Source organism: Perognathus longimembris, chromosome 5 (genome assembly GCF_023159225.1).
Source record: "Perognathus longimembris pacificus isolate PPM17 chromosome 5, ASM2315922v1, whole genome shotgun sequence".
Classification (NCBI taxonomy): domain Eukaryota; kingdom Metazoa; phylum Chordata; class Mammalia; order Rodentia; family Heteromyidae; genus Perognathus; species Perognathus longimembris.
Window position 1 is genome coordinate 40,076,834 of NC_063165.1, and position 26,740 is coordinate 40,103,573.

Sequence of the window (26,740 nt, forward strand, 5' to 3'; positions counted from 1 at the left end):
TTTTTGAAAAGTTGGGAATGTTTTGAACAACAACACATGCATGCTATCATATTAGTAGCACTTACTGTTCCTGAGCAGCTATAAAGCAATTTTCTGATGTCTGAGTATTCTGTCACAAAGCCACAAGTTTCATGTGTGCTAGAGAAGACATTAAATCTATGACCACGTGCTTGTGAATGAGCCTATGAAATAGACATGACTGGTAAAGACAGAAGTTGACTAGTAAAAAAAATTGCAGAAATAGGTCACCAGAAAATAAATGCTTATTTCCAGAATGCCAATGGAATACTTTAAACAAGAGAGCTAAAATGTGGTTCATTGGTTTGTCACTCAGGAAAATCAAAGCTCCCAGTGTAGCTCTGAATCAGTAATATATTCTAAAAATAAACAATAACTTTTATAGCCTCAAGTTGAGAAAATAATGCTATTCTGAAGAGCAAAGATAAATCTCACTATGGTTCAAATGGGTTTAAAGCCCGTATTGTCCTACTGACCTTTATTTTAATGAAACAAATTCGGAATGGTATTCTGTGAGACAGAGTTAAAGATCTAGTCCAATTTCACATTCTTAGATCAATGATTCTTTGAGAGAACATTGCATCCGCCCTATAATAGGGTTATCTCAGCTCACATAGATTTCAAAATGATAGATGTTGCTTGCGAAGAGATCTCATTACAGAATAAAGTGAATGGTATGCAGCACCTACAGGATCTTGTCTTGGTTTATTTGAGCCATGATAACAAAATACATTAGCGTGGGTAAGATATAAATTGTAGATATTTATTCCTCACAGATCTGGAGTTGGATAGTTTTAGATCAAGGTACCAGTAGACTCCATTTCTGACATTGCTTTTTGCTTTCAAGATAGTGCCTCGCTGCATCCTTATCTTCACACGGTAGAAGAAGTAGATGGATAAGGCAGTTCTCAGAAGCCTGTTTCATCCAGCCTACTTCTTCATAACAGCCTCTTGAGGTTTAAGTTTTGACATAAGCATTATCAAGTGACATGTAGTCAGGCCATTCTATTACTATATGCTAAAGATCAGGCTTTCTGTTGAACCTATCTCCCTTAAGGGAATCATTTCCATAACTTTCCAGATCATTTCCATGATTTTCCAGACAGAAGAAAGTGAGAATTAGAGAGCTCAAGTATTCTCCAAGGTCCCCGAGCTCATAAGAGAAAAGTAGAATTTGAACTCTGAATGCTAGGCTTCCAAAGCTTTATGAATTCTACTGTACAACGCTGCTTTCTACAAACTACCCTCAGTGCTGGACTCTGGAACACCCAGGTAAGACACAATCCTCACGCTACCACTTCATCTCATAGAAGAGCTTACCATGAAGAGCTCTCCTGACTATATACAGTTCAGGACACCTCAAGTGTGTGCATTCCTCTGGACCCAGTTCAAAAGATGGATTTCATTCTTTCCTTATATATATAAATATCCAATGTCTAATATAGCTTGCTTTACATTTGAATACCAAAACGTGATTCTGAGTCTGAATTATTCCGGCAAAGTTACATAGATGCTATTAAATCTTTCTTTACTTCTGACAACTTTCACTAGCCCTAAGTTAGGGTAAGATGATGGAGCCAGTCTCCTTGGGTAGGAGGCCACTCTGGGTCTAACACTCCCATTTCAGCCAAATGAACTAAGATGATGAAACTAGGTCTTTGGCAATGCTATATGGATTAACAACTGGTGGTTGCTAGAAATTACTTTTTAAATAATTAATACACCAAGATTTACTGAATACTTACTGTATTTCAGGCTCTGTGCCACTCTTTGGGTATTGGAAAAGATAGAGACCCCCTGATGATGTAAGTCCATTATAAAAATAGTCAGGAAGCAAAGCCTCTGATTAGTCATACTTGGAGACTGGATTACTGTAGAAAATGACTCTCAGTCTGACACCAGTCTGGTACACAGGCTTCATCCTCCACCAGTTTGATGAAGCACCATGCCCCTTATCAGAAGTCTCAAGAGCCCTGTCTCTGAGTGAGGAGAACTGGCTTACCAAAGACTTCTAGTGAAATTCAGATTATGAAGATCTAATTCTTTCCAGTCCATTGGAGCAAACTGATGTGCTGAAATATCATTTGCAGAACTATCCATCATATGCCCTTTATGCCTGAAGAGAGTTAGCGGACGCCTGCAAGTGCTAGAAGTTAGAGGCCTGTTGGAGAAAGAGAAAATTCCACTACAGGCTCTCCTCATCCCTAGGCCCACAGGCTTAACCAACCATATCTTGTATTTCTTTTTTAAAAAATAATAATTACTTATTTATTGTCAAAGTGATGTGCAGAGGGGTTACAGTTTCATATGTAAGGCCATGGGTACATTTCTTGTACTATTTGTTACCTCCTCCCTCACTCCATATCTTGTATTTCTTATGAGATCAGTAACTATGTAACAGGTAGGAGACCCTCTGCAAGTAAGTAGCTACTAGATGCCCCGAGTTTTGGGATAAGCCTAATTAAAAAGAGAACACAGTGGAAATAAATAAAAAATAAATTAGTAGCTAATGTTACACAATCCACTGCAGGCTTTGAATGTGTTAGCTGAAACAAAGCTGAACCTATTATTAAAATGGGAAGAGAAAAGAGCCACTGTCCAGCACTATGCAACTCTCCAATTAAGATAGGCAGTGTGGGAAAACCAAATGTATTTTTAATTAGAAAAGGTTTACAGTAGTTTTATTTAGAAATCCATCTTCCAAAGGGAGAAGTAGAATGGGGGTAAGATTTCTGTTTCATCTCACCAACTTTTAAGTATCTGAGCTTTTGGTAGAAATAACTAGGACAGCTGGAGGCATTGCTCAAGTTGCAGAATGCCTGCCCAGGGAAGTACAAGGTCCTGAACCCAAATCCAGTACTGTATTAAGAATGAGAAAGAAAGGAAGGAAGGAAGAGAGGGAGAGAAAGAGGGAGGGAAGGAGGGGAAAGAGAAAGCAAGAGGGGGGAGGAAGGGAGGGAGAGGGAGGAAGGAAGGACAAGAACTTAGGCATTTATTTGTTTACCATTTAAGCTACTGAGGTGCTAATTTACATGACAATGTTGAGTAACTTGGGATAATAACCTTCGAATAGCATTTACTCCAGATTTCAGAATATGCACAATCTATAGAAAAATTGACCCAATAATGCCTAAACTCCCCAAACCTCAGAACACTGAGCAGCATGACAGATGAATTTACTGGAGATACTCACTGTGGGTACTCACTGTAGATCACAATAGGACTTGGCTCTTCATATGGTCTCTGAGCCAATGTAAGCCCAAAACACCCAAAACAATGATGTATTTGTCTCTGTTGTTTTCTATGTGCTGTCTTGATTTTTTTTTGTTTTTGCTAGTCCTGGGACTTGAACTTAGGGCCTGAATCCTGTCCCTGAGCTTCTTTTGCTCAAGGCTCGTGCTCTACCACTTGCCTCTCAGCAGGACTTCCATTTTTTTCTGAGTAGTTTATTGGGGTAAGGGTCTCACATGCTTCTGCCTGGGCTGGGTTCAAATTAAAATCCTCATACCTCAACCTCCTGAGTATCTAGGATTATAGGTGTGAATTGCCAGTGCCGGGCAGTGCTTTCTCTGTTTTATCCCTCACCTTTCTCCATATTTCTCTGTATTATGTTCATTTTCATTCTTCTGTTTTGTTTCATCTGATGATAATTACTCTCATTTTTCATTATTCTGTTTTCCCCCAATCCTATCCTGTCATCTGTCATCTTGACTAATCCAATTTTTCACATTGATTAAAAAAAATTCTTTTATGATCTAGTGACCTTTGCATAATTTCCAAAGTCAATACTTTATAGTGTAGCAATTACATCCTTTACCAAGCATTAAGCCAATTCAGCTGGCTCCTACTGGGAGCCAGATGCTCCACTAGCTCAGAATGATGATGGCTTTTCTGAGATTGCTGTTTGGTATGGGCACTGTGGGCCTCTTAGACTTTACTGGTTGTGAATGTAGGTAGGATGACTCTGGACCAGTTTACTACACTGCAACTGTCCCAGCTCCTTACTTGCTTCTCATACAAAGCAATTTACAAAAAGATAAACAAGAGTTTTCTAGTGGATTTATAGAACTAGAAAGAAAATAGCCATTAGCTATCTTCCCTCTATTCTCCCATTACTAGTCTACTGGGGCCATTTTGACTGAACCCATTCCTTTGGGAATAATATAGTTGACTGAAAATGATGGTTATTCTTGGACCAGGCTGGACTCATATTGCACTATTATTTCCCCTTTCTCATCACAGAGAAAAAGGTAATCAGGAAAATGAGTTAGGATAAAATCTAGATAAAATGCCACCTACAATTACCCAACTCTTATAACTAGGCATTATAATTTTTCAATGCAATCCATTGGAAGCAAGTTTACTCCATTGACAAAGACAAGCCTCCATGGGTCTCTCACATTCTTACAAGGCTTTTTAGGTGTTATGGGTTTAAATATGTCTTCCAAAAATGATACATTGAAGACCTAACTCCCACAGCCTCAAAGTGTGACCTTATTTGTATATAGGGTGATTGCAGATGTAATTAGTTAAGGTCAGGTCTACTGAAGTAGGGTGGGCATTTAGTTCAGTATGGCTTGTTTACTTACAAGAAGAGAAAATACTAGAAACCCTAGGGGCAATTTCACATGAAGACAGAGTCAGAGACTGAAGTGCAATCCCTGGAATACCAATGATTGATGGTAAACCAACAGGAGCAAGGAAGAGAAGGATTTACAGATTTCGGAGGAAACATAGCCATGCTTGCCAACACTTCAATTTTAGACTTCTATACACTAAGATTGTGGGAAAGCAAATGTCTACTCCTTTAGGAACCATAGTTTGTCTTGCCTTTTTTAAAAGCAGTCCTAACAAACTAGTACACAATGTGTGCCAAAACTGAAATATCCTGTCTTTTCTCTATCTTGTTCATGTCTCATGTTGTGTTTCTAGTAACTTTGGAAGGGGATGAGGTACTACCTCCATTTTGGATAAGATCAGGTATTCTTATTGTTTGTTATGAAAGCAGCAGATCCACAAGTTCATTGTTTGGGGGTGGGGGATGTGAACTCACTGTTTATATGGTATGTGTTTGGATATTGTTTCACTCCAGTGCAACTTAAAGGGAAAGAGAACCAGCACCAATGAAATGACACTCAGGCTACTGTCTAGCCATGATTGCATTTCTTCTACCACCACCAATGAAATAGTAACAGGATAAATTATCAGCTTGTAAGGTGAAGCCAAAGCCCCAGTCCCTTGTAATTCCTGAAAACAGCTCTCATCTCCTGCCTTCTCACTGAATCTATTCTACTGTAGGAGAAAATACAAGAACCTGGTCTTCAAAGTTCTTGAGTTTGGTTGAAAATTGGCTGCAACAGAAGATGAGCTAAATAACTGAGGCGTCAACATAAGAGATATAATAAGATAGTGGGTATTGTTTAAATCCAAATAATATCATCTTTGTAATATTACTGAGATTACTTAAGTCCAAAGCACTGGGATGTATCATGGAGGTTTGACTTAGGAGGAAGTAGAGAGTTCCATGTGTTAGGGTGCAAAAGTTTTCAGAAGAGCTGCAAATAGTGAGTAGAAGAACACTAAGTCGTAGTGTGGACTAGAAGCACAAGATCAGGGGAGAGGGGTGTTATTGTTGGCCTTCTCTCTCTCTCTCTCTCTCTCTCTCTCTCTCTCACACACACACACACACACACACACGCACGCACGCGCGCATATGTATGTGCCAGTCGTGAGCTTGAACTCAGGATCAGGATCTTGGTGCTGTCCCTGAGCTCTTGTGCTCAAGGCTAGCACTCTACCACTTGAGCCACAGCTCCATTTCTGGCTTTTTAGTGGTTCATTGGAGATACTCAGGTTTCATGGACTTTCCTGCCCAGGCTGGCTTTGAAATGTGATCCTCAGATCTCAGCCTCCTGAGTAGCTAGGATTATAGCCATATGTCACCAGTGCTTGACAGCTTGCTCTGTATTTTTAAGTCATCTGTTCACAGCCCTGTGAGAGTTATTATTGCATAATATTAAAAGTAGCATCTCAAATGCCAGCCCCCTCTATTGAGAGCTATTCAAAGGTAGCACGGTAATTATTTCTTGTCACATAGTAGGCACACAATAAATGTAGCCAGATGGATGAATAATGCTTGAAAATGTAAGTCTGTGTAGCAGTTAGTATATGTGACAGGAGGAGAGGCAGTCGGCGGTCTGATGATACTGAAAGAGACCTTGAATAGCAGGCTGTGGCTACTGTTTGTAGAAGAAGGAGATGATGGTTATTATTTTAGGAAGGTTTATTTAGCAGTAATGAACACACAGAACTTTGTGAGGAATGGGCTCCAAAGATATTAAGGGGCTATAATAAGATCTCAAGATATCCTATTATAATTTCACTTTTCCAAAGGCTTCCTGTGAGGTGACACAAACCATTAAGATGATGGTCCGCTGAGTCACCAGAGAAAGGGTCCCTGTTGAGCCAGTTTAGTCCATCGCATTAAGGATGACCCCCCTAACCTTGTGATTCCTCAGGATTTATCCTCTCCCTCCACAGGGAGCTCAGAAGGAAGTGGTAGTCAGATGGCAACTTTGTGTGTGGCCATTCATCATACTAAAAGAAGTGGATCCTAAGTGGCAGAGATGCACTTACCAGCTGGCACAGATTCAAGTATCATCTTTCCCAGCCCATTTCTAGGTGTCTTCTATGCCAGGGGCCAGGAATTTTACCCACATTGAATGCCTGACTTGGACATACACCTAGGTCTTCATAAGGAACTAATATTAATATAGAAACTTGAGACATTTAAAATAGTTTCAAAAGTTGAATTCACATCTTTGTTAAGCATGTGTTCTGCAAGATCATTGCTGCTTCCTATGGAGAGATTTTTTTTCTCCTTTGATCCAGGTCATTGCACACTGTCTTCCTGTGCAGCTGCTTGCAGACATGGCCCCTGCTTCCCTCAACATCATAGCTTTTGCTGTTGAAAAGGGAGGAGAGATCTCTCCACAAGCTTTCAAGATGCTTACATGGAAATACCCAGCCAATGGCTGGTCATTGTGATTTTCTCTAGTCATACATTCTGTGATTGGAAGGGTTCTGTATCAGAATTTTCGTAACAGTAAAAGCAAGGGGATGGGGGCTGGGGATATGGCCTAGTGGCAAGAGAGCTTGCCTCGTATACATGAGGCCCTGGGTTCGATTCCCCAGCACCACATATACAGAAAACGGCCAGAAGTGGCGCTGTGGCTCAAGTGGCAGAGTGCTTGCCTTGAGCAGGGACAGTGCTCAGGCCCTGAGTCCAAGGCCCAGGACTGGCCAAAAAAAAAAAAAAAAAAAGCAAGGGGATGAAGCACATTTTCTCACCAAGCTTTTCCTGAGCCTGTTTGTGTCAATCTCCAGATTTTTTCTTTGCTATCATGGCTTAATAATGCATTACCTGGAAAAAATTCAAAACAATATGAAAAGAATTTTGCATTGATAGTGAATTTAGATGTTATTGTTAACAAATACTGTACATTCTTGATTATATTTCTGTTCATTATTTTAAAAATAATTTCTTCCTTTATCCAATGAAATTATTTTCAGTAAGAATCATATAATAAAACAAATATTATAATGGCTAGGAAAATGTATAGTGCAAAAAATTTGCTCACATTTGTACATATGATTATGCTTGTAAAATAAAATTAACAAACATAGATACTGAATACAGTATTTGACATATAGAAAACAAAGACACCTTGCAGTTCACTCTATGTAACTATACTAAAATTTGAGAGCAACATCAGATATTCAGTTGGAAGACAGACATGAAATAATTGAAATTTTGTTTCTTTATCTTTATAGTCCTTGTGTGTTCTGCTTATGTCAGCTTCTGGTTTTCTGTTTGAATGAAACAGAGCTTGGTGGAGACAAGGACTGAGCCGCAAGTCAGCTCAACTGGTTCCAGTGATTCCAAACTGCTAGGACTGACCCTTCTCAGGTAGGGGAGGCAGGAGGATTATGAGTTCAAGGCCAAACTAGCCTACACAGCAAGATTCTTCTAAAAAAGAAAGGAAGGAAGAAGGGTGGGAGGGAGGGAAGGAGGGAGGGAGGAACGCAGGAAAGAAGGAAGGAAGAAGAGAGAGAGATGGAGAGAAGGAAGGAGAGAGGAAGGGAAGGAGAGAGATAAAAGAAAAAGGAAAGGAAAGGAGGGAAAGAGGAAGGAAAGAGGGAAGGAAAGAAGGAAGCAAAGAAGGAAGGAAGGAAGGAAGGAAGAAGGGGGAAGGAAGGAAAGAAACTTCTATGTGTATGGCATTTCTGTGTTTCTTTTAGTTCTGTGAAGAAAAGCTTGAAAGTAGCATGATACCATAGTGAACTCATCCAGCAATGGAGGGGAGAAAGGAAGGAAGGAAGGAAGGAAGGAAGGAAATTTAATTACTTTTAAGCTGGCATGGTGGCATACACTTGTAATCCAATTGGGAGAGAGGTTGAGGCAGGAGCATTCTTAGTGAAAAGCTAGCCTGGGTTACATAGTGAGACCCTGTCTAAAATAGCAATCAATCAAATCAAATCAACAACAACAAAAACAAGCAATATCCAAAACCTAAAGTTCTCACGAGGACTGCAAGACCAATGGGAGAAAAATGGAAAAAATCTTGCACAGTCTGAGTTTTGCAAGGAGAGTAGCCTAGAACTCTAAGCAGTATGCAAGAGACACAAGCAAGAGAAATGGAGTGTGAGGGTGGTGACAAAGTAGTGCTGTAAATTAGACCTGCTCCCTTTCCTCAGGAGATGCAAGCAACAACTTTTAATGATTTTTGCCAATATTTTTTGGATTGTTGGACTGGGTTTCCTATGGGAAACTTTGCCTTGGGTCTGAACTCAGAGGGTCCTCAGTCATCCTTGTTACATTGGGAAACCTTTCCCTCAGCACGGAAGCCAAGTGTAAGGTCCCTTTAATTCTCACCGTAGAGGGATGAGGCAGCTTCAGTTTCTGAACTGGACCCAGTGGAGGTAAGTTGATTCCATTTCTCTGAAAGCTAGCTTGAATGCTCTGACTCTTCTCTCCATTCTTCCCCTGTGAGCGCGCATGTAAGGGCTGAACACAGGCTTGAAGACAGTCCCAAAGGGTCACACTCCGAAAGAGCTTAAGATGGATAGTGGAAACAGTGATCCTTCCTCTAAACCTGCCGACCTGAAGGTAAGCAAGAGTGGAAGGAAGGCCTTCTCTCTTAATTCAAAGCCATTTATTGTTTATTCTGCTAAGTAAAACAAGATGGTGTGGCTTTATAAAAATAAAGGAGTCAAAAAGAAGAGATTGTTTAAATGGTGCTTAATGGGTGTTACAAATGGGAGTTTGTTTTAAAGTACTGTTCTTGGCAAGTGTTTAGCAACTGTTTTTTTCTAAAAGCCCAGGGAAGTTGTCATGACCACTATACAAATTCCACTTTAAAATTTAATCAGTGCTAACTGAGACTGCCTAGGATGTGTTCTTGCAATGTGGGTCTTGTCAACTCTTTATATTTGGTATTTCTGGATGTTTCTTTTAGTTCTGTGGAGAAATGCCTGAAAGTAGCATGATACCATAGTCAACTTATCCTGCAATGGAGTATCTTTCTCTCTAGAATCACCCCCTCCTTCCTGTAGGAAACCACATTAAACGAAGGCTAATCCAGTTCCATTTCACCAGGAGGGAAAAGATCTATATTTCATCCCAAGGGTTGACAAGGGTATTGCCAAAAAGAATAAAGGAGTCATAAATAATTCAAAAGCACTTGGCTACATATTATCCCATTAATTCTCAGGATTAAAGAGAAGACATAAATTTTGAAGAGTGAAGAAGAGAAAGAAAGGATCTTAGAACTCTTAACTCTTCAGAAGTGGTATGCTAGGCTGTTGCCTTAAAAGAATGTGTGGTTAAAAGTTATTTCATCACTGGAGTTTAGTTACCCTGACATGTATAAATCTCTTTGTTAAAGAAGCTAAACTATCACATACATTATTAAATAATTCACAGGATCAAGTGACAGGAGAAAATAAGAGAGAAGGAGGGGGAGGAAGAGGAGGAGAGGAAACAGTTAAATCATACATTTTTTTTCTTCTTGAAACTAACATTTTGTACATCAATACACATAAGCCAAAAATGTTCCAACCTATTGAGTCTGATACTTTATTCTTTTCTCTATTATATATTTGTGTGTGTGTGTGGGTGTGTGTGTATGTATGTACGTGTGTGTATTGTCTGTTGTGGGGCTAGAACTATGGGCCTGAGCACTGTCGTTGAGCAATTTTTCTCAAGGCTAGTGCTCTACTACTTTGAGCCACAGCTCCAATTCTGGTTTTCTGGTTGTTAATTGGATAAAAGAGTATCACAGACTTTCCTGCCCAGGCTGGCTTTGAACCCTGGTCCTCAGATCTCAGCCTTCTGAGTTGCTACTCAGGAAGACTACAGGTGTAAACTACCAGAGTCCAGCTTCTTTGTTCTATTTTTTTTTTTTTTTGGCCAGTCCTGGGCCGTGGACTCAGAGCCTGAGCACTGTCCCTGGCTTCTTCCCGCTCAAGGCTAGCACTCTGCCACTTGAGCCACAGCGCCGCTTCTGGCCGTTTTCTGTATATGTGGTGCTGGGGAATCGAACCTAGGGCCTCGTGTATCCGAGGCAGGCACTCTTGCCACTAGGATATATCCCCAGCCCTCTTTGTTCTATTTTTAAATTATCCTTTCATTTATGATTGAGAAACTTTACTGGTTTGGTGGCTGGCAATGATGAAATAATCAAGTTGGTTTCTTGTCCTTCAAATGATCACAGTATCCTAACTTTTTCTCCCTACCCACTCAGGACCTACCCTACCCACAGTCAGGAAGGCATAATGAGAAAATCACTACACTTCTGCAGGGGGAACTCACATTCCTATTTTTCAATCTTGCTTCAGTCCAGAAGGAACTGATCATGAGAGAAAAGCAATAAACATCTGGGTATGGTGGCCCATGACTATATTCCAAGGACTTACTAGTGAAGCAAGAGGATTATGATTATGAGTTCAAGGGCAGCCTGGACTGTATTGGTGAGGCTTGGTTTCAACAAATAGAACAAAATGAAGCAATATAAAACAAACAAAAATTTAAAAAGGCACATGCTTAGAGCTGTATGTGTACACAAATCTATGTGTACATCCATCCTCTGACCTTCAGATGACTATGTCTCTTTAGCTCCAATGAAATTCAGGCATTCTCCAGAGTGGATGGGAAAAGGACCTGGGACCCATTTCCCTGGGGCTGGTACAAGTGTTTACCTGAGTGGCTTATATAATGTTACTGATAGGGCTGGGCCTTTCAGCACCATGACACTCTTCTATCTGGGAGATGCATTTAAGCTATAGACCACTTCTGATTGATACCATGCCTTTCTTTTCTTTCCTTTCTTTTTTTTTCAATTTAAGATATCCAATATCTCAGTTCAGGTGGCCAATGCCCCAGGAAAGCCTCCAGGGAGACGACCTCCTCGGCCCCCTCGACCCCCAAGACCACCAAGACCCCCACGACCACCGAGACCACCACGACCACCTCACCAACCCACTGGCAAAGCCAAACCCAGCAAGCCGTCCAAGAAGAAAACTCCTTTTTGGAATGTCCAAAATAAAATCATTGTCTTCACGGTGTTTTTATTCATCCTGGCCGTCATAGCCTGGACGCTTCTGTGGCTCTACATCAGTAAGTTCAAATCCATATTCCTTCTGGGTCAGGGCCTGTGGCTGGAGCCAGGCCATGGTCACCCAGGCCTCCTGGCACCAGGGCACTTCGGATGGCATTTTCCTCTTTCCCAGATGGACACAGTATTTCCAAAAAGTCCTGCTGAGACTTTAGGGAGAAGGAAACCGGAAACTGCCTTGTTCCTTTTGTGTTTTGCCAGCACTGCTTCCTTCCCTGGGCTAGCAGAGGAGGAGGGTAGGGGAGAGGATGGAGAGAGCTGACGAAGATGCTCAGGGGATCTTGACTAGCTAGGAAATGTCATGTATTTGTAGCTTTAAATGCTGAGTACAATACTAAGCTGGCATACTTCCTCATTCCACCCACTGCCTGTTTCTAGGCAACCATAAATTTCCGGCTCTCTGAACTCCATTTTGCACAAACATCTTTCTCGCCTCACCAGTGTTGTTTTTTCTTCTCAATTTTATTATGTTTCTGTCAATCTGATTGATCCTTTGGGACAAATGTAATCACTAAGCTGTTTCATAAAGAGTACTTTTTCACCCTATTCAGTATCAAGAACATTCCTTGGCATGTTGGACCCCCCACCCTCCACAGGCTAATATGTTTGATACATGTACTATCATAGAGTATGAAATAGTATTTAGTGTCTGCCCATGGTTTCTGGTTCCGGGCTTCTAACACATATGTAATTTCCCAAGGGATAGGTATGACAGAAATATCTTGTTTTAATACTTAATCTTGGTGCCAATTCTTACCACAGAGCTTTTTATATAAATGTTAATGAGTTGATGACTGGTGGCTGACTGCCTTTGGGAATACAGTGTAACCAATCAGTTGACCTGGAAAAACAAAACAAAACACTGGAATCCTATTGGAAACAAAAGCAAAAGGGCCTGGGGGCATGGCTCAAATGGTTGAACACCTGCCTAACAAGCACAAACTCCTGAATTCAAATTCCAGAACCATCTAAACATAAAAAAAAAAAAAGTTAACGGACCCTGTATTGCTGCTGTGGTGACTCTGAGAATGTACTGAGCTGAGAAGGATATGTAAGCGTCTAGAAACAAGCTGTAGTTTTAATTCAAATTTTGAGTCCCCAATTCCAAAAAGGAAATCTAAGAATCATTATCTTTCCTTCTTTCGCAAATAAACAAATGGTTTGATAGGGTGAATGGCCAAGGACGTAACACAAAAAACAAATCTTGGTGAGTCATACAGTCCTCTTGCCCTTATCCAGGTGTCCTTGGGGTGGACCTTGTGCTAAAATGAATATTCTCTCTCTCTCTCTCTCTCTCTCTCTCTCTCTCTCTCTCTCTCTCTCTGTGTGTGTGTGTGTGTGTGTGTGTGTGTGTGTGTGTGTCTCCATCCACTCACTCTTCCTAGTTTCCCTTCCACAAAACATTTATCGAGGCAGGCACTGGCTACGGTGGAGGCAAAGGCAAAATGGTAATTATAGTGCAGAGATGACCACAAGAGGTGTGATGCATGCATGTATTCCCAGTTATCTTGGAGGCTGACAAAAGAATCATGAGTTGGAGATAAGCATGGGCCTTAGAGATGTAAAGGAGGGGTTGGCACTGGAGTCTGAGAGGGTGTCAAGGAGGACAACAACCCTGGAAACAAAGCAAAGGAGAAAGGAGAGCCAGGGTCTCAGTGACAGCCATGGAGTTGCTTCCTTCTTTCCTTACTATGCTAACTTGATGATACATGGTCCGTGTCAGGGGAGCTACTCAGGACTTAACAAAAATCGAGATTGGTTATTTAACCCACTGGAGACTCTAAAGTCTGAGAAGAATATCTTTTCCCTTTAAAAACTGCTTGTAAACATTTTCCCAGAAGCTGATAGAATATTCAAGGAGATGCAGTGGGGAAGAAATGTCCTTAAGTGCATTTAAAGCATCCTAGGCCAACATCCAATAAAAGGTGCAGCTGCTTAAAATAAAATCATTAAAGGAGCTTCACATGGACGCAGGCCAGACAGTGCCCTTTGCTGCTTCGATGGGAAACCCCCCTAATGGTCTTCTCCTCTATTTTGCAGGTAAGACAGAAAGCAGAGATGCATTTTATTTTGTTGGGGTGTTTCGCATCACGAACATTGAGTTTCTTCCTGAGTACCGGCAGAAGGAGTCCAGGGAATTTCTTTCGGTGGCAAGGACTGTGCAACAAGTGGTGAGGAGACGGAAAGATAGAGGCCTGGAGGGTGGGGCTGGAGGGAGAGGGAGAGGGAGAGGGAGAAGGGCCGGCTTACAGTAAGCAAGGTGTAGAACAGTTAAAGGACAGGGTGGATAAGGAAGCCATCCAAGGCAATTATGAGATTTAGCTCATCTATGCTATAAAATAGAATTGCCTTTCCCCCCTTCTTAGTGGAAAGAGAACTACTTCTCAGAGCCAGGCAGTGATACACACCTATAACCTCAGAACCCTGGGAGCTGGGACCTCAGGATCAGCCTGGACTACATGGTGAGTCCACCTTAAAGAAAAAAGGAAAAGGAAGAAAGGGAAGAAGGAAGGAAGGAGGAAGGGAAGGAGAGAACAAAGAAGCAAGAGAAATCATAGCATAGTAGTTTACATCTGTAATCTCAGCTAAAAGAAGGCAGAGTTAGGAGGATCATGGTCCCAGAATGACATGGGCAAATGTGGAAGACTAAGACCATATCTAAAGACAAACTAAAGCAAAACAGGCTGGCAGTAGGGCTCAAGTGGTAAAGCTCAGCAGGTTCTGAGTTCAACTCCCACTACTGTGAAAAAAATCTTTAATGAAAAAGAATAGTTCTCTCCAACATCTGTTTTTATGTTCTGTAAAATAAACAGGATCAAGTGATTTTAAAAATGCTTTCCAGTTCTTAGATTCTAATTTATTACAATCTCGATGCACTTGCAATTTCTGACTTAAACAAATCTCACCAGGCACTGGTAGCTCATACCTGTAATCCTAGCTACTAAGGATAAAGTCTAGAGGATCAGGGTTAGAGACCAGCACAGGCAAAAACATACAAAAGTTTATTTTTTTCCTAAAAATATTCTTTTCTCTAAATTCACCAGCAAACTACTGAACTGGAGGTATGGCTCAGGTAGTAGAGCATCAACCCAGCACACAAGGCCCTAAATCCAATCCTAGGTGTTGGGAAACAAAAAAGAAAAAGAACAAATGCCTCAAAATATAAATAATAAATATTAATTATAAAAATAAAAGCTTAAGAAAGCATAAGAATAAACATTAAAGCCTTTAATGATATCACCAGAGTTAAAGCCTCTCATTACTCTGTACTACCTAGGCTTCAGAATAATGCAACACTGGGTATTTTCTTCTCTTGTCTTTCCATTGTACTTTTTGCCAGCCCTGGGCCTTGAACTCAGGGCCTGAGCACTGCCCCTGGCTTCTTTTTTTTTGCTCAAGGCTAGTACTCTGCCACTTGAGCCATAGCGCCACTTCTGGCCGTTTTCTATATATGTGGTGCTGAGAAATTGAACCCAGGGCTTCATGAATATGAGGCAAGCACTCTTGCCACTAGGCCATATTCTTAGCCCCTCCATTGTACTTTTATATAAGAATATTTCGGGGTGGGGGTGGGGGTTGGAGCCACAGCTCCACTTCCTTTTTGTTTTTTGTGTTGTCTTATTTTTGCAGGTTAATTGTACTGTAAGAGTATCAAACACTTTCCTGCCTGAGATAGTTATGAACCATGATCCTCATATCTCAGCCTTGGGGGTAGCTAGGATTACAGGCATGAGCCACTGATGCCCAGTTAATACTCTTTTAAAACATAACTTCTGATCACATCAGAGCTTAGTTGAGTGTTTTATTTTTACTTCTATTTTTCACTACTGTGGAAACTACAACATCAAAACTGTCCCCATATCAGAGTACGGTGGTATACACCTGTAATCCCAGTGCTTCAGAAGTCGAGACACTAGGGGGATTGAATGCTCTAGCCTGAGCTATATGGGGAAACATTGTTTCACAAAACAAAACAAATGTATACACATGAATGCACACACATACACACACACACACACATACACACACGCTTGAGCAGTGGTACATGCCTATAATCTCAGCTATGTGGTACCAATAGATAAGAACACTGTTCTAGGCCAGCAGAGGAAGAGGATAGGATTTGGGGAAGGAATGCAACATTTTATCTGAAAAATAACCTAAAATGAAAAGAACTACTAGAGCGCCTGATTGACAACTGGATTGCTTTTTAGGGGATTTCCTAACCAAGGAAGGTGTCATTATTCTGTAGCTATGTGACATGTGGTACAATGTAATGACTGGAAAGTTGCATTTTCTTGGCATAAGAGAGAGTGACAGTATCCTGGAGTACAGTGTAGCAGGAGGAAGGCTTGTTCAGAGACAGAAGTCATCAGAGTGCCTCTCACTTACTGACAGGTGCATTATCAAACCCTTTACTCTAATGGATGTGCATCAACCATCCTTCAGATTATCCCAGGGAGGTAGAGCTCCATTGCCATTTTACAGAAGGAAAAAAAAATAAAAAGAGTTAACAGAGGCCCAGCATGCGTCTGTGATATGTTCTGTGTTGCCCAGTGAATCCAAACTCCAGAGCAAATATATATTTTTTTCACAATACTACATCATTTTTTCAGGTTAAAAACCCTTTTTCATTCTGGGTCATTTGTAGATGGTTTTGTTATGTAATGTAGGAAAGAGAACACAAGAGGAGAACATGAGCGAGTTTATCTTGAGGCATGCATGCCAACTGAAGACACAGAAAGTAAATAGATCAAAAAGGCTTTCATTTTTAAGCTTCAGTCTTAGGGTTTTAAATGGGATAAAAACTGAGTGGCAGTAGAGCTGGCTGCGGGCACCCGTCGCCCCCTTGTGGCTAATAGGAGGACATGTCTTTAAGGAATTGCACCAAACATTGAAAGGGGGAAGGGAATGTGGGAATAGAATGGAGGGATGATGTGAACTTGCATTCACTGTGCATCTATAGAATGATCACAAGGAACATCTTTATATTATCAAAGTATGAAAGTTAAAGATACAAAAGGATGATGGTAATGTGCTGACAGACGTTGAGTCAAATCTGTAAAAATGGTTTGTTAGTGATGGAGAGAATTAACTTCAGGAGTGGGCAAAGCACAGAAGTTAAACTTCACTACAGTCTTTACGGAAAGCAATAATGAATGGGGTAACTGAGAACTCTCCAGACAGCAGAATAAAAGGGAGTAGCCCACAGAATTGCTACCAGAACTGTAAGTATTTATATAACTTCAAGAAATAATGTATGAACCGGGTATACTGGTATTAGAACTAGGAATTTGGAAGCGAATACCAAAATCACGAGACACAGGGTAAAAAAAGACAAACAACTACAAAAGCAATACTTGCAAAACTGTTTGGTGTAAATGAACTGAACAACTCATGGGGAGGGGGAAGGGAAAGAGGGAGAGGAAGGGGGGAATGAGGGTCGAGGTAACAAACAGTACAAGAAATGTATCCAATGCCTAACGTATGAAACTGTAGCTTCTCTGTAATTCAGTTTGATAATAATAATATATATATATATAAAAGAAATAATGTATGAGCTAGGTGTTGGTGGCTCATGCCTTTAATGCTACTTAGGAGACTGAGATCTAAGGACCACAGTTCAAAGCCAGCTTGGACGGACAAATATGAGAGACATTTATCTCCAAATAACCAGGAAAAGGCTGGAAGTGGAGGTAGGACTCAAGTGGTGAAGCATCAACTTGAGCAGAAAAAGCTAAATGAGAATGCGAGGTCCTGAAGTCAAGCCCCAGTACCAGCACCAAAAAAGAAAGAAAAGAAAGACGGGGTGGATTTGTGGCTTGCTTTTTTCCCTGCTTGCTGTCGGAGCCCTGCAGCACACAAGATACTATCAACCAAAGCCACATTTGAGAATTCAAATGCCTTAATTATTATTATATTTTTTTACCTCCAGGTGAACTTGGTTTATACAACGTCTGCCTTCTCCAAATTTTATAAGCAGTCTGTCGTTGCAGATATCAGGTACTTTAACCACCTTGCCTTGGGCTTTTTGCCTGCACTGTCATCAACTCCCCTTCTAGCTATGAAAGGCTGGGATTCCACACTAACCGCTCCCACTCCTACCCTCCTGTACCTTCCGGACCCTTGTATCAGGGATGGGTAGATGGTGGAGATGAAAATAAAGCTCAGACCACTATTTCTCAGTTTTCAGTGAAAAACTCGTCACTGCTAGGTGTAATGTGCATGCCTGTAATCCTAGTACTTGGGAGAGTGAGGCAGGATGGTAGCTAGGTAAAGATGAGCCGGGACAACATGAGAACCTGTCTCAACAAAACAAAACAAGTCACTGGAGATCTCCTGAATAAAAAAGATTTCATGTAAAAATAATTTATAGGAAAGATTATATAATGAATGTCATATTCCATCTTCCCATCCTTTAACCCTTGATAGGTCTGCAGAGGGTCAGAATCCACACTGGTATATTAAAGGTACTAAGAGGTCTTAAGAGTACACAACTTGTTTATTTTCATTTATTTTTTCCTTACCTAAGGCTTTGGTAAGATACGGACAGGTGACCAGGCTTTCGGGTCAGTTTGAAAATCACAGTAAACTTGCCTCTTGGATCTGATATACACGAGCTGTGGGATTTTTGAGTTGTATGGGCCTAGATTTCCTTCCTCAAATGTGAAACCGGAACCATAATAGGATCTTTCTCACAAGATTAAATTGGATTAAAGATAAAGCATTTGGCACAGTGTTTGGACATGGTGAGGAATTATACATTATAACTTGTTTCAATGATACCCCTAAAAGCAGTATGCCGTCCATGGAGATACAGCTATGCAGAAATGGTTGTAGATTTGAACCCAATATAATAATCAAAATACATGTACCAAGATGTTTTCTCTTCCCTAACCCCATCATAGGAGCCTATGATGAGTTTAGTGGAAGGATTTGCTCACTGGTCTTGAATCTCCCAGCTGGTCTCTCTGTCTTCTGAGAAAGTCTGCTTCCTGAGAAATAGTCTTGAACACCTCTCTTTCCACTATAGCAGCAACAACAAAGGCGGCCTCCTTGTTCACTTTTGGATTGTGTTTGTCATGCCCCACGCCAAGGGCCACCTCTTCTGTGAGGACTGCGTGGCAGCCATCTTGAAGGACTCCATCCAAACCAACATTATCAACCGGACCTCTGTGGGGAGCATGCAAGGCCTGGCAGTGGACATGGACTCTGTGGTGCTAAATGGTGCTGGTTTGGTAATTCTCTTGATACTTGCCATTTGTTGTAGGTAACATGGTAGTGACAGTTTCTCTCCCACAAAGGCAGAGACACAGGATTAGCTTAAAGACACTGGGAATCAATAGATACAAAATTGAATTCACTGAAGTCTGTTCTTCTATATATTTATTCAGCTCATGCATTTTCTAAGAAGTCCAAGAAATGAAGTCTTAGAGAAGGAAGAACTTTGCTGTGTTTATCTTATCCTTTCATTAGGAGTTCAGACAGAGCTACACTGATATTATACACTGTCGCCAAGAGCAAACAACCTGTTCCACAGCCCCATGGAACTAAAAATTTCATCATATGTCATAACAGTAAATAGTTTAACTCAAACCATCTGCAGCTTTCTCTGTTGATATGAATTTTATATGAATATACACATAAATTTTGTATATGCACATATATAAATATATGGTAGATCTATGATAAGTCACTGATATATACTTGCTAAATGAATTAATATATAATCTCTAGTGGTAAGATCCACACCAGCTTTACTGTTTCAGTTGTAGGGCTATCATAATAGTTATATATATGTGTATATATATATATACATACATACACCTATATATAATAGGGCTAATCATAATAACAATTATTATCCTATCTTTGTAATAACTAAAGAAAAAATCTTCTGTCTTTATTGAGTTATTGTACAGCACAACCTCAGGTATACTAGAATATTTTAAAGTAGGATTGAAACAGTATTTTGTTGTTGTTGTTGATCATGGGACTTGAACTCATGGCCAGGGAGCAGTCCCTAAGCTCTTTTGCTCAAGGGTAGCTCTCTACCACTTCAAGCCACAGTGCTACTTCCAATTTTCTGGTGGTTCATTGGAGATAAGAGTACCATGGACTTTCCTGCCTGGGCTGACTTTGAACCATGATCCTTAGATCTCAGCCACCGAAGTAGCTAGGATTATAGGTATGAGCCACCAGCACCCAGCTTGGAAATAATTTTTACTAAGTGAAATGCTAACTAAAAGAAATACTGAGCCTAATATTCTCTTTTCCTATATACTCTTTCAATGCAGCTGGACTTCGGTCAGATTACTCTTCAACCATTGGATCTGGTAAATTCTTTCATGTGGTTCCCCTGCCCCTTATTAGCACCTTTGTTGGCTATGATTTTAGTTTTCTAATGATAGCTGTTTGTTAGTGTTCTTTTAGTTGCAAACTGACAAAAATGTATTCAAATTGGTTCATGCCCATAAGGAACTTGAGTGGCTTATGTTACTGGGAAATTGGTTTCAGACATGAGAAGGCTCAGGTTCTAAATTAAATATTAGCAGGATTCTGCTACTCTATCTTTCCTCTGTCAAGTCCTCATTACCAACAATATTCTTCTATTGTAATAGTAAAAATACCCACCAGCAGATCCAAGCATACAATTTATTATATTCTGTACTGTGGTAGAAAAATCCCACACAGATTTTCCTTATAGCTGTTGCCGAAGTTCTGGAGACTGAAATCCTGTTGTTCAGATTGGCTGACATGTCATTCCAGAATAAACTTCTTGGATTCTCACTGGCCAGTCCATGTCTTTTGTACACCTCTGAAACTGGTGGTTCTTTTTACCCCCACTGAACTATATGGGCAAAGTATTTCTCAAGGTAATAGCTAGATGCTCTTACTTGAAGATTGGAGCATGGGCTCCAATGGAGCATTGCCTATAGGCAAAAGTTGAAGATATCATCTGTGTCCTATTTTGCTCTTTATTCTTTTGTAAACATTTGTAGAAAATTGTTCTGAAGGAAAGAGAGAAGAAAGGAAGGAAAGGAAAGAAAAGAAAGAAAGAGAGAGAGAGGGAGGGAGGAAGGGAGGGAGGGAGGGAGAGAGGGAAGAAGGAAGGAAGGAAGGAAGAAAGAAAGGAAGGAAGGAAGGAAGGAAGGAAAGAAGGAAGGAAGGAAAAAGGAGAAGGGAAGGGAAGGAGGGAAGGGAAGGAAAGGGGGAGAAAGGAAGAGAAGAGGAGAAGGGAGAAAGAAAGGAGAGGAGAGGAGAGGAAAGACAAAAGAAAAGTTTTGTCTCCACAGAAACAGGCTGCTCTCAATACTTCTATGCCGATCACTTGTCTCTCCGTTACCCTCTGGAGATTTCTGCCACCTCCGGGAGGCTGATGTGTCACTTCAAACTGGTGGCCATCGTGGGCTATCTGATTCGTCTCTCAATCGAGTCCATCCAACTCGAAGCAGACAACTGTGTCACAGACTCCCTGACTATTTATGACTCGCTCTTGCCAATCCGCAGCACCATCTTGTACAGGTATCTTACAGGTGCTCTTGTTGGCAGATAAAAATACTTTGTATAATCTCTGCCTTACTGAATGTAGGTCCCCACTGGATAAAAAAATGTGTTATTCACACTCATGGAACCAAAGACTAATCCATACTCTATTACGTATCCCTAATTCCTTACTACCCCAGTTGGTGACTATTAGATTCAGACTGGTTTTTCACTTGTAGCACATAAGGTGTTCAAACTCAGCACAGCAAGGACTTTGGCCATTATATAGTAAATAGGATACACACTCTATTTTACTTTTATTTTAGTGACAACAAATTTTACTGTTTCAATAATGTGACAATAATTATTCTATGATGATTACATAGCATTAGTAAAACACTTTTTTTTTTTTTTTTCCAATCCTGGGCCTGGAACTCAGGGCCTAGGCAATGTTCCTAAGCTTCTTTTGCTCAAGGCTAGCACGCTATCACTTGAGCCATAGTGCCACTTCTAGCCTTTTCTGTTCATGTAGAAATGAGAAGTCAAACCCAGGGCTTCATGCACGCTAGACAATCATTCTATCACCAAGCCACATTCCCAATCCAAAACAAAATTTTTTTTTATTACTAAGATAACTAATGTTCACTATAGAAAATGATGTCAGTGGAAATAATAGCAATTACTTTACTTTCTTACTATCCAGAGAGCAAATTTCTCTTGCATTTCAGCATAAACCTTTTCATTCATAAGTGTGCATAATTACACACATGTTTATTCATATACTTTTGTGTGTGTATGTATATGTGTGTGTGCGTGTATGTGTGTGTGTGTGTGTGTGTGTGTGTGTGTGTGTGTGTCCTGGGTATTGAACTCAGGGCCTTGGTTGCTGTACCTGAGCTTCTTTGCTCAAGGCTAGAGCTCTGCCACTTGAGCCACAGCTCCACTTCCAGCCTTTTGGTGATTAATTGAAGAGAAAAGTCACACAGACTTTCCTGCTCAAGCAGGTTTAGAACCACAGTCTTCAGATCTCAGCCTACTGAATAACTAGGAGTATAGGTGTGAGCCACCAACACCAGGCACACTTTCCTTTTAAACTTATTAGCAGGTTTCTGTTTATGGGTGCCCAAGAATCAACAATCTAATAGCAACATTAGGCTTTATTAACAAGTTATGTATTTGTTATTCACCCCATTAAATGGTGTGTGAATTGTTTTGCCTTTAGCAATATTTATGTATGCCACATTGTTTTATGTGTACATATATGCACTGATATTTTGGAGATGAATATGTATGTTAAAAACTCAAACTTTGGGCCGGGTGCCAGTGGCTCATGCCTGTAGCTACTCAGGAGGCTGAAATCTGAGGATCATGGTTCAAAGCCAGCCTGGGCAGGATAGTCCATAAAACTCTTAACTCCAATTAACCACCAGAAAATTGGAAGTGGTGCTGTGGCTCAAGTGGTAGAGCACTAGCAGTGAGATGAAGAGCTCAGGGACAGCACCCAGGCCTAGAGTTCAAGCCCCACGATCAACAACAACAACAACAACAACAAAATTCAAACTTTGTACTAAGATATGCAGTGAAAAAGTAAGTTTGCTACTGACTCCTATTCTTTAGTGATTTTTAAACTTTTTCTAACTTTCCCACATATTTTTGCTTATTATCTCAATGACATCCTCACTGCAGGACTGGGTACTTACCCAGCATGCGCAAGGACCTAGCACCACACACACACAAATTCCTCACTATGAGAGTATTCTCATTGTTAGGTGATACTAGCATCGTAGGAGTTCAGAGGAGGAAAGTTGCCATTTACATGGATTTAATTGCTTGACTGTCTACCAACTATTACCCAGTGAATTGATGGAACTGAGTTTGGAGTCCAGTTTCCTTGGATGCAGAGCCTTGGACATTTCATACACTTTTCTACCTTGTTTTCCCTCAAAGAGGGTCCTGGAACAGCCAGCCAGGACAATTCTTTGAGACAAACTTTCCCGTACCTTTTCCACCTCCATGCTTTCTGTAGTCCCCATGCAGCTACTAACTACTAAAGATCTTGCTGGAGGGGCTAACTCAGGAGAAGTGAGTGGAAGCATATGCAAGTATGTAAGTTCAATGCAGGATGCAGGATGTCTCAACTAACTTAATTATTCATGGACTTTTGTTTTCTTCTCTGTTTGCAGAATTTGTGAGCCTACCAGAACTCGAATGTCATTTGTTTCTACAAACAACCTCATGTTGGTGACTTTTAAGTCTCCTTATATACGGAGGCTCTCAGGAATCCGGGCATATTTCGAGGTCATTCCAGAACAAAGTAAGTCTTCTTGAAAAAACAAAGCCTCATTGGTAAATATTTATTATATTATACTCTTACTTTTTCTGAAGCTTTGTTGGAGTTGTATTAGGGATCCTGACACAAGGCCCAGTCAGGAGAGAGATAAGAGCAAGAATTTAATAAATAATAATGATGTAAAAATAACAATAATAATAATAGCTGGTGCTAGTGGTTCACACCTGTAATCCTGGCTACTTAGGAGGCTGAGATCTGAAGATCAAGCTTTAAAGTCAGTTTGATCAGGAAGACTCTTTTCTCCAGTTAATCACCACAAAGCTGGAAGTGGAGTTATGGCTCAAAGTGTTCAAGTGATAGCCGTGAAAGCAAAGGTTCAGGGTTAGCCCTCAGGCCCTGAGTTCAATGCCCACAACTAACAGAGATATTGAGGGAGGATGGGGGAGGAGAGTGTTAACTTCGTGTAAAGGCTTCAAAAAAAGACAAAGAGAAAGAGAAGGTGTTATGAATGTAACCATCTAGGAATTCTCTAGGTGTGGGGAATGAAGAGACCAGATTTAGTTATTACAATTTAGAGTGTGGAGTCGTGGAATGGGGCTCTGGTTTCTGCAAGGGGGCTGTTGTTCAGCTGTTGCTAGTGATGTTTAGAATTCTGTTTTTAAAGAAAGTAAAGACATCCTACAGATCTAGTGAAAATACAGGATTTGAAAACAAATGTTTTAGGTAACAATCTATTTCTTTGAAAAAAAAATCAAAATTCAAAAAGTATACCAGATTGTTAATCAAGGAAGTTTGCATTTGTAACTGGAGAAATGTGAACCTAGTTTATGTTCCTACAATCTCACAGATATAAATCCTTATGTTAGAATATCTTTTTCAGAGTGCGAAAATACGGTGTTGGTCAAAGAAACCACTGGCTTTGAAGGAAAAATTTTAAGTCCATATTACCCGAGCTACTATCCTCCAAAATGCAAGTGTACCTGGAAATTTCAGGTAGCCTAGTTTTACAAATATCTTAGAAGAAAATCTGTTTATTTTTCCTATTAATTGTAATTCTCTAATGACAAATTAACTATTTGAGCATGGTTTCTAATTAATTTTATTTGTATTTTTAATGCAAAAGCATTATTATAGGATCAAAGAATTCTTCTGTCATGATAGATCTCCTTTATTAAATTCCATCATAATAGTAATGAATAAAAACAAAAAATTGGGTTAGGCAATTTATGTTTTAGTTGCATAAGTAAACCAATGTGAAAGTTCATAAAAGATACATGTTCTTCAGTGATGCATAGGACATTGCTCTTTTGTTTAAAGCAAAAAAATCTTCATCTGAATATTATTTGTTTTCCTCCTTCTATTGTGTGATATGAAGATAGGAAAATGTACTCTTTGCTCATTGGTGTCTACATAGAAAGTCATCACTGTGCAGCAATAGGTAGATGTAAGTGGCCAGTATATGCAGCTTGCATTGGTCTTTATGTCATGGGATGAATACTGTGGTTCAACTGCGAGGGCACTGTTTTAAATTGTGAGCATCCAAGAGATTGGGCAAGAATTTTTTTTTTTTTTTTGGCCAGTCCTGGGCCTTGGACTCAGGGCCTGAGCACTGTCCCTGGCTTCTTCCCGCTCAAGGCTAGCACTCCGCCACTTGAGCCACAGCGCCGCTTCTGGCCGTTTTCTGTATATGTGGTGCTGGGGAATCGAACCTAGGGCCTCGTGTATCCGAGGCAGGCACTCTTGCCACTAGGCTATATCCCCAGCCCCTGGGCAAGAATTTTAACACATTCGATTCTCCTGGAGCATGCTTTCCAGTATAGAGACAGGCGACAAAGCAGCAAGCAGGTTATACACACAGAGCCCTTCATACCCGTGGGGTGCACATCTACAGGTTCATTCAACAGGTATAGACATGCCGATTGAACTCACTGTGTATCTGTACTGAACACACACAGATTGGTTTGCTACCGTTATTCCTGAAACAATATGCTTCAATAACTACTTACACAGCAGTTGCACAGTATTGAGCATTGGAAGATTTGGCTATTTCACATGCAGATACCATATCATTTTCTATAAGACGTTCAGCAATGTGGATATCCATGGGGTGGGGGTGCCTAGAACAAAGTTCCTCTGGATCTGAGGGACAACACTGTGTTGAACATTGCATGGTGATACAATGTTATTGAGAAAAAGGAAGCAGATAGTGGGCTCTGTGAAGGGAAGAAGGGTTATGTTCTCTTAAATAGTGTGGTCAGAGACAGCCACGTTGACCGGGGAATGTATGAAGAGAACTGGAGAGCTGGGAGAACTTTGCAGGTGCCTAAGAAAAGATGTCACATAAGAGAAGAGCTGAGGCAAGGATACCGAAGCTGGAGGACACTGATGCACATACAGATATTTGTGCTCAATTGCACCAGTTAAATCGTCTAATAATATCATTGCTTTACCCAAACCTGGATTTGGTGGCAGAGACCTGATTATATATATATATATATATATATATATATATATATATATATATAATGTCATTATCAGAATTATTTCCCAAATAATTAGCAGATCAAGGTGCTGGGTCCTTGCTGTTTCTCAAATTCTCAGGCTTTGAGGTCTCAGATGACAAGTCTGGGGTTTGGGGAAATAAAGGTGGGAAGAGGAAATGGAAGGAAGAAAAAAAAGGATTATAGACAAGAATATTTTATCCAATTAAAATGGAATTCAAATGTAATTTCTGGATCAAGTGAAAATGAAATTAAAACTTTGTGTATCTGATGTATTCATATTACACAGTGCAATAAAAAGGTCAGGTGCACAATGTTTGTTTGCGTGTGTGCGTGTGTGTGTGTGTATGTGTTTGCTCACACACTTAGATAGATCCTGCTCCTTTGACCTCTTCTGAGGAGACCCAGACATGTGTCAGTAATAACCTTTGGGATATTGAGGCTTAATATGAAGCGGATGCTGACTCATTTCTCCTTATCTAAAGAATCTGAATGATGCTTTAAATAAGCATGCCATTGTTTTCATCAACAGATGAAATTGCTTACACTTATTTCCAAGTGATTGTTTTAAAACTGAGACTCATCTAACAGGAAAGTAGCACAGGAGACACTTCTACGTCTTAACTCTGTCCCTGGGACTCCATGACTTCTCTCTGAGTACCCAGATGCTTACTCTATTCACCATCATGCTTTTTTCCTAATTTTAACTTGTTTAGGAGAACTGATCTCCCTCATTAGGGGGCCACAGGACACAAAGAGTAGATCACTGTTAA

At 40.4% G+C, this 26,740-nt stretch overlaps 1 protein-coding gene across 1 annotated transcript in view; it reads left to right on the forward strand.

Annotated features, from left to right (window-relative positions):
- Positions 1-8,915: 8,915 nt before the first annotated feature.
- Tmprss7 (transmembrane serine protease 7) overlaps positions 8,916-26,740 on the forward strand; it is a 31,900-nt gene continuing 14,075 nt past the window's right edge. The window contains exons 1-9 of the mRNA XM_048345815.1: positions 8,916-9,187; positions 11,425-11,695; positions 13,734-13,864; positions 17,626-17,693; positions 18,724-18,917; positions 19,988-20,026; positions 20,987-21,215; positions 23,360-23,490; positions 24,347-24,459. Of these exons, the coding sequence (XP_048201772.1) occupies positions 9,140-9,187; positions 11,425-11,695; positions 13,734-13,864; positions 17,626-17,693; positions 18,724-18,917; positions 19,988-20,026; positions 20,987-21,215; positions 23,360-23,490; positions 24,347-24,459 (1,224 nt within the window). The 5' untranslated portion in view covers positions 8,916-9,139. The remainder of the gene's footprint in view (positions 9,188-11,424; positions 11,696-13,733; positions 13,865-17,625; positions 17,694-18,723; positions 18,918-19,987; positions 20,027-20,986; positions 21,216-23,359; positions 23,491-24,346; positions 24,460-26,740) is intronic.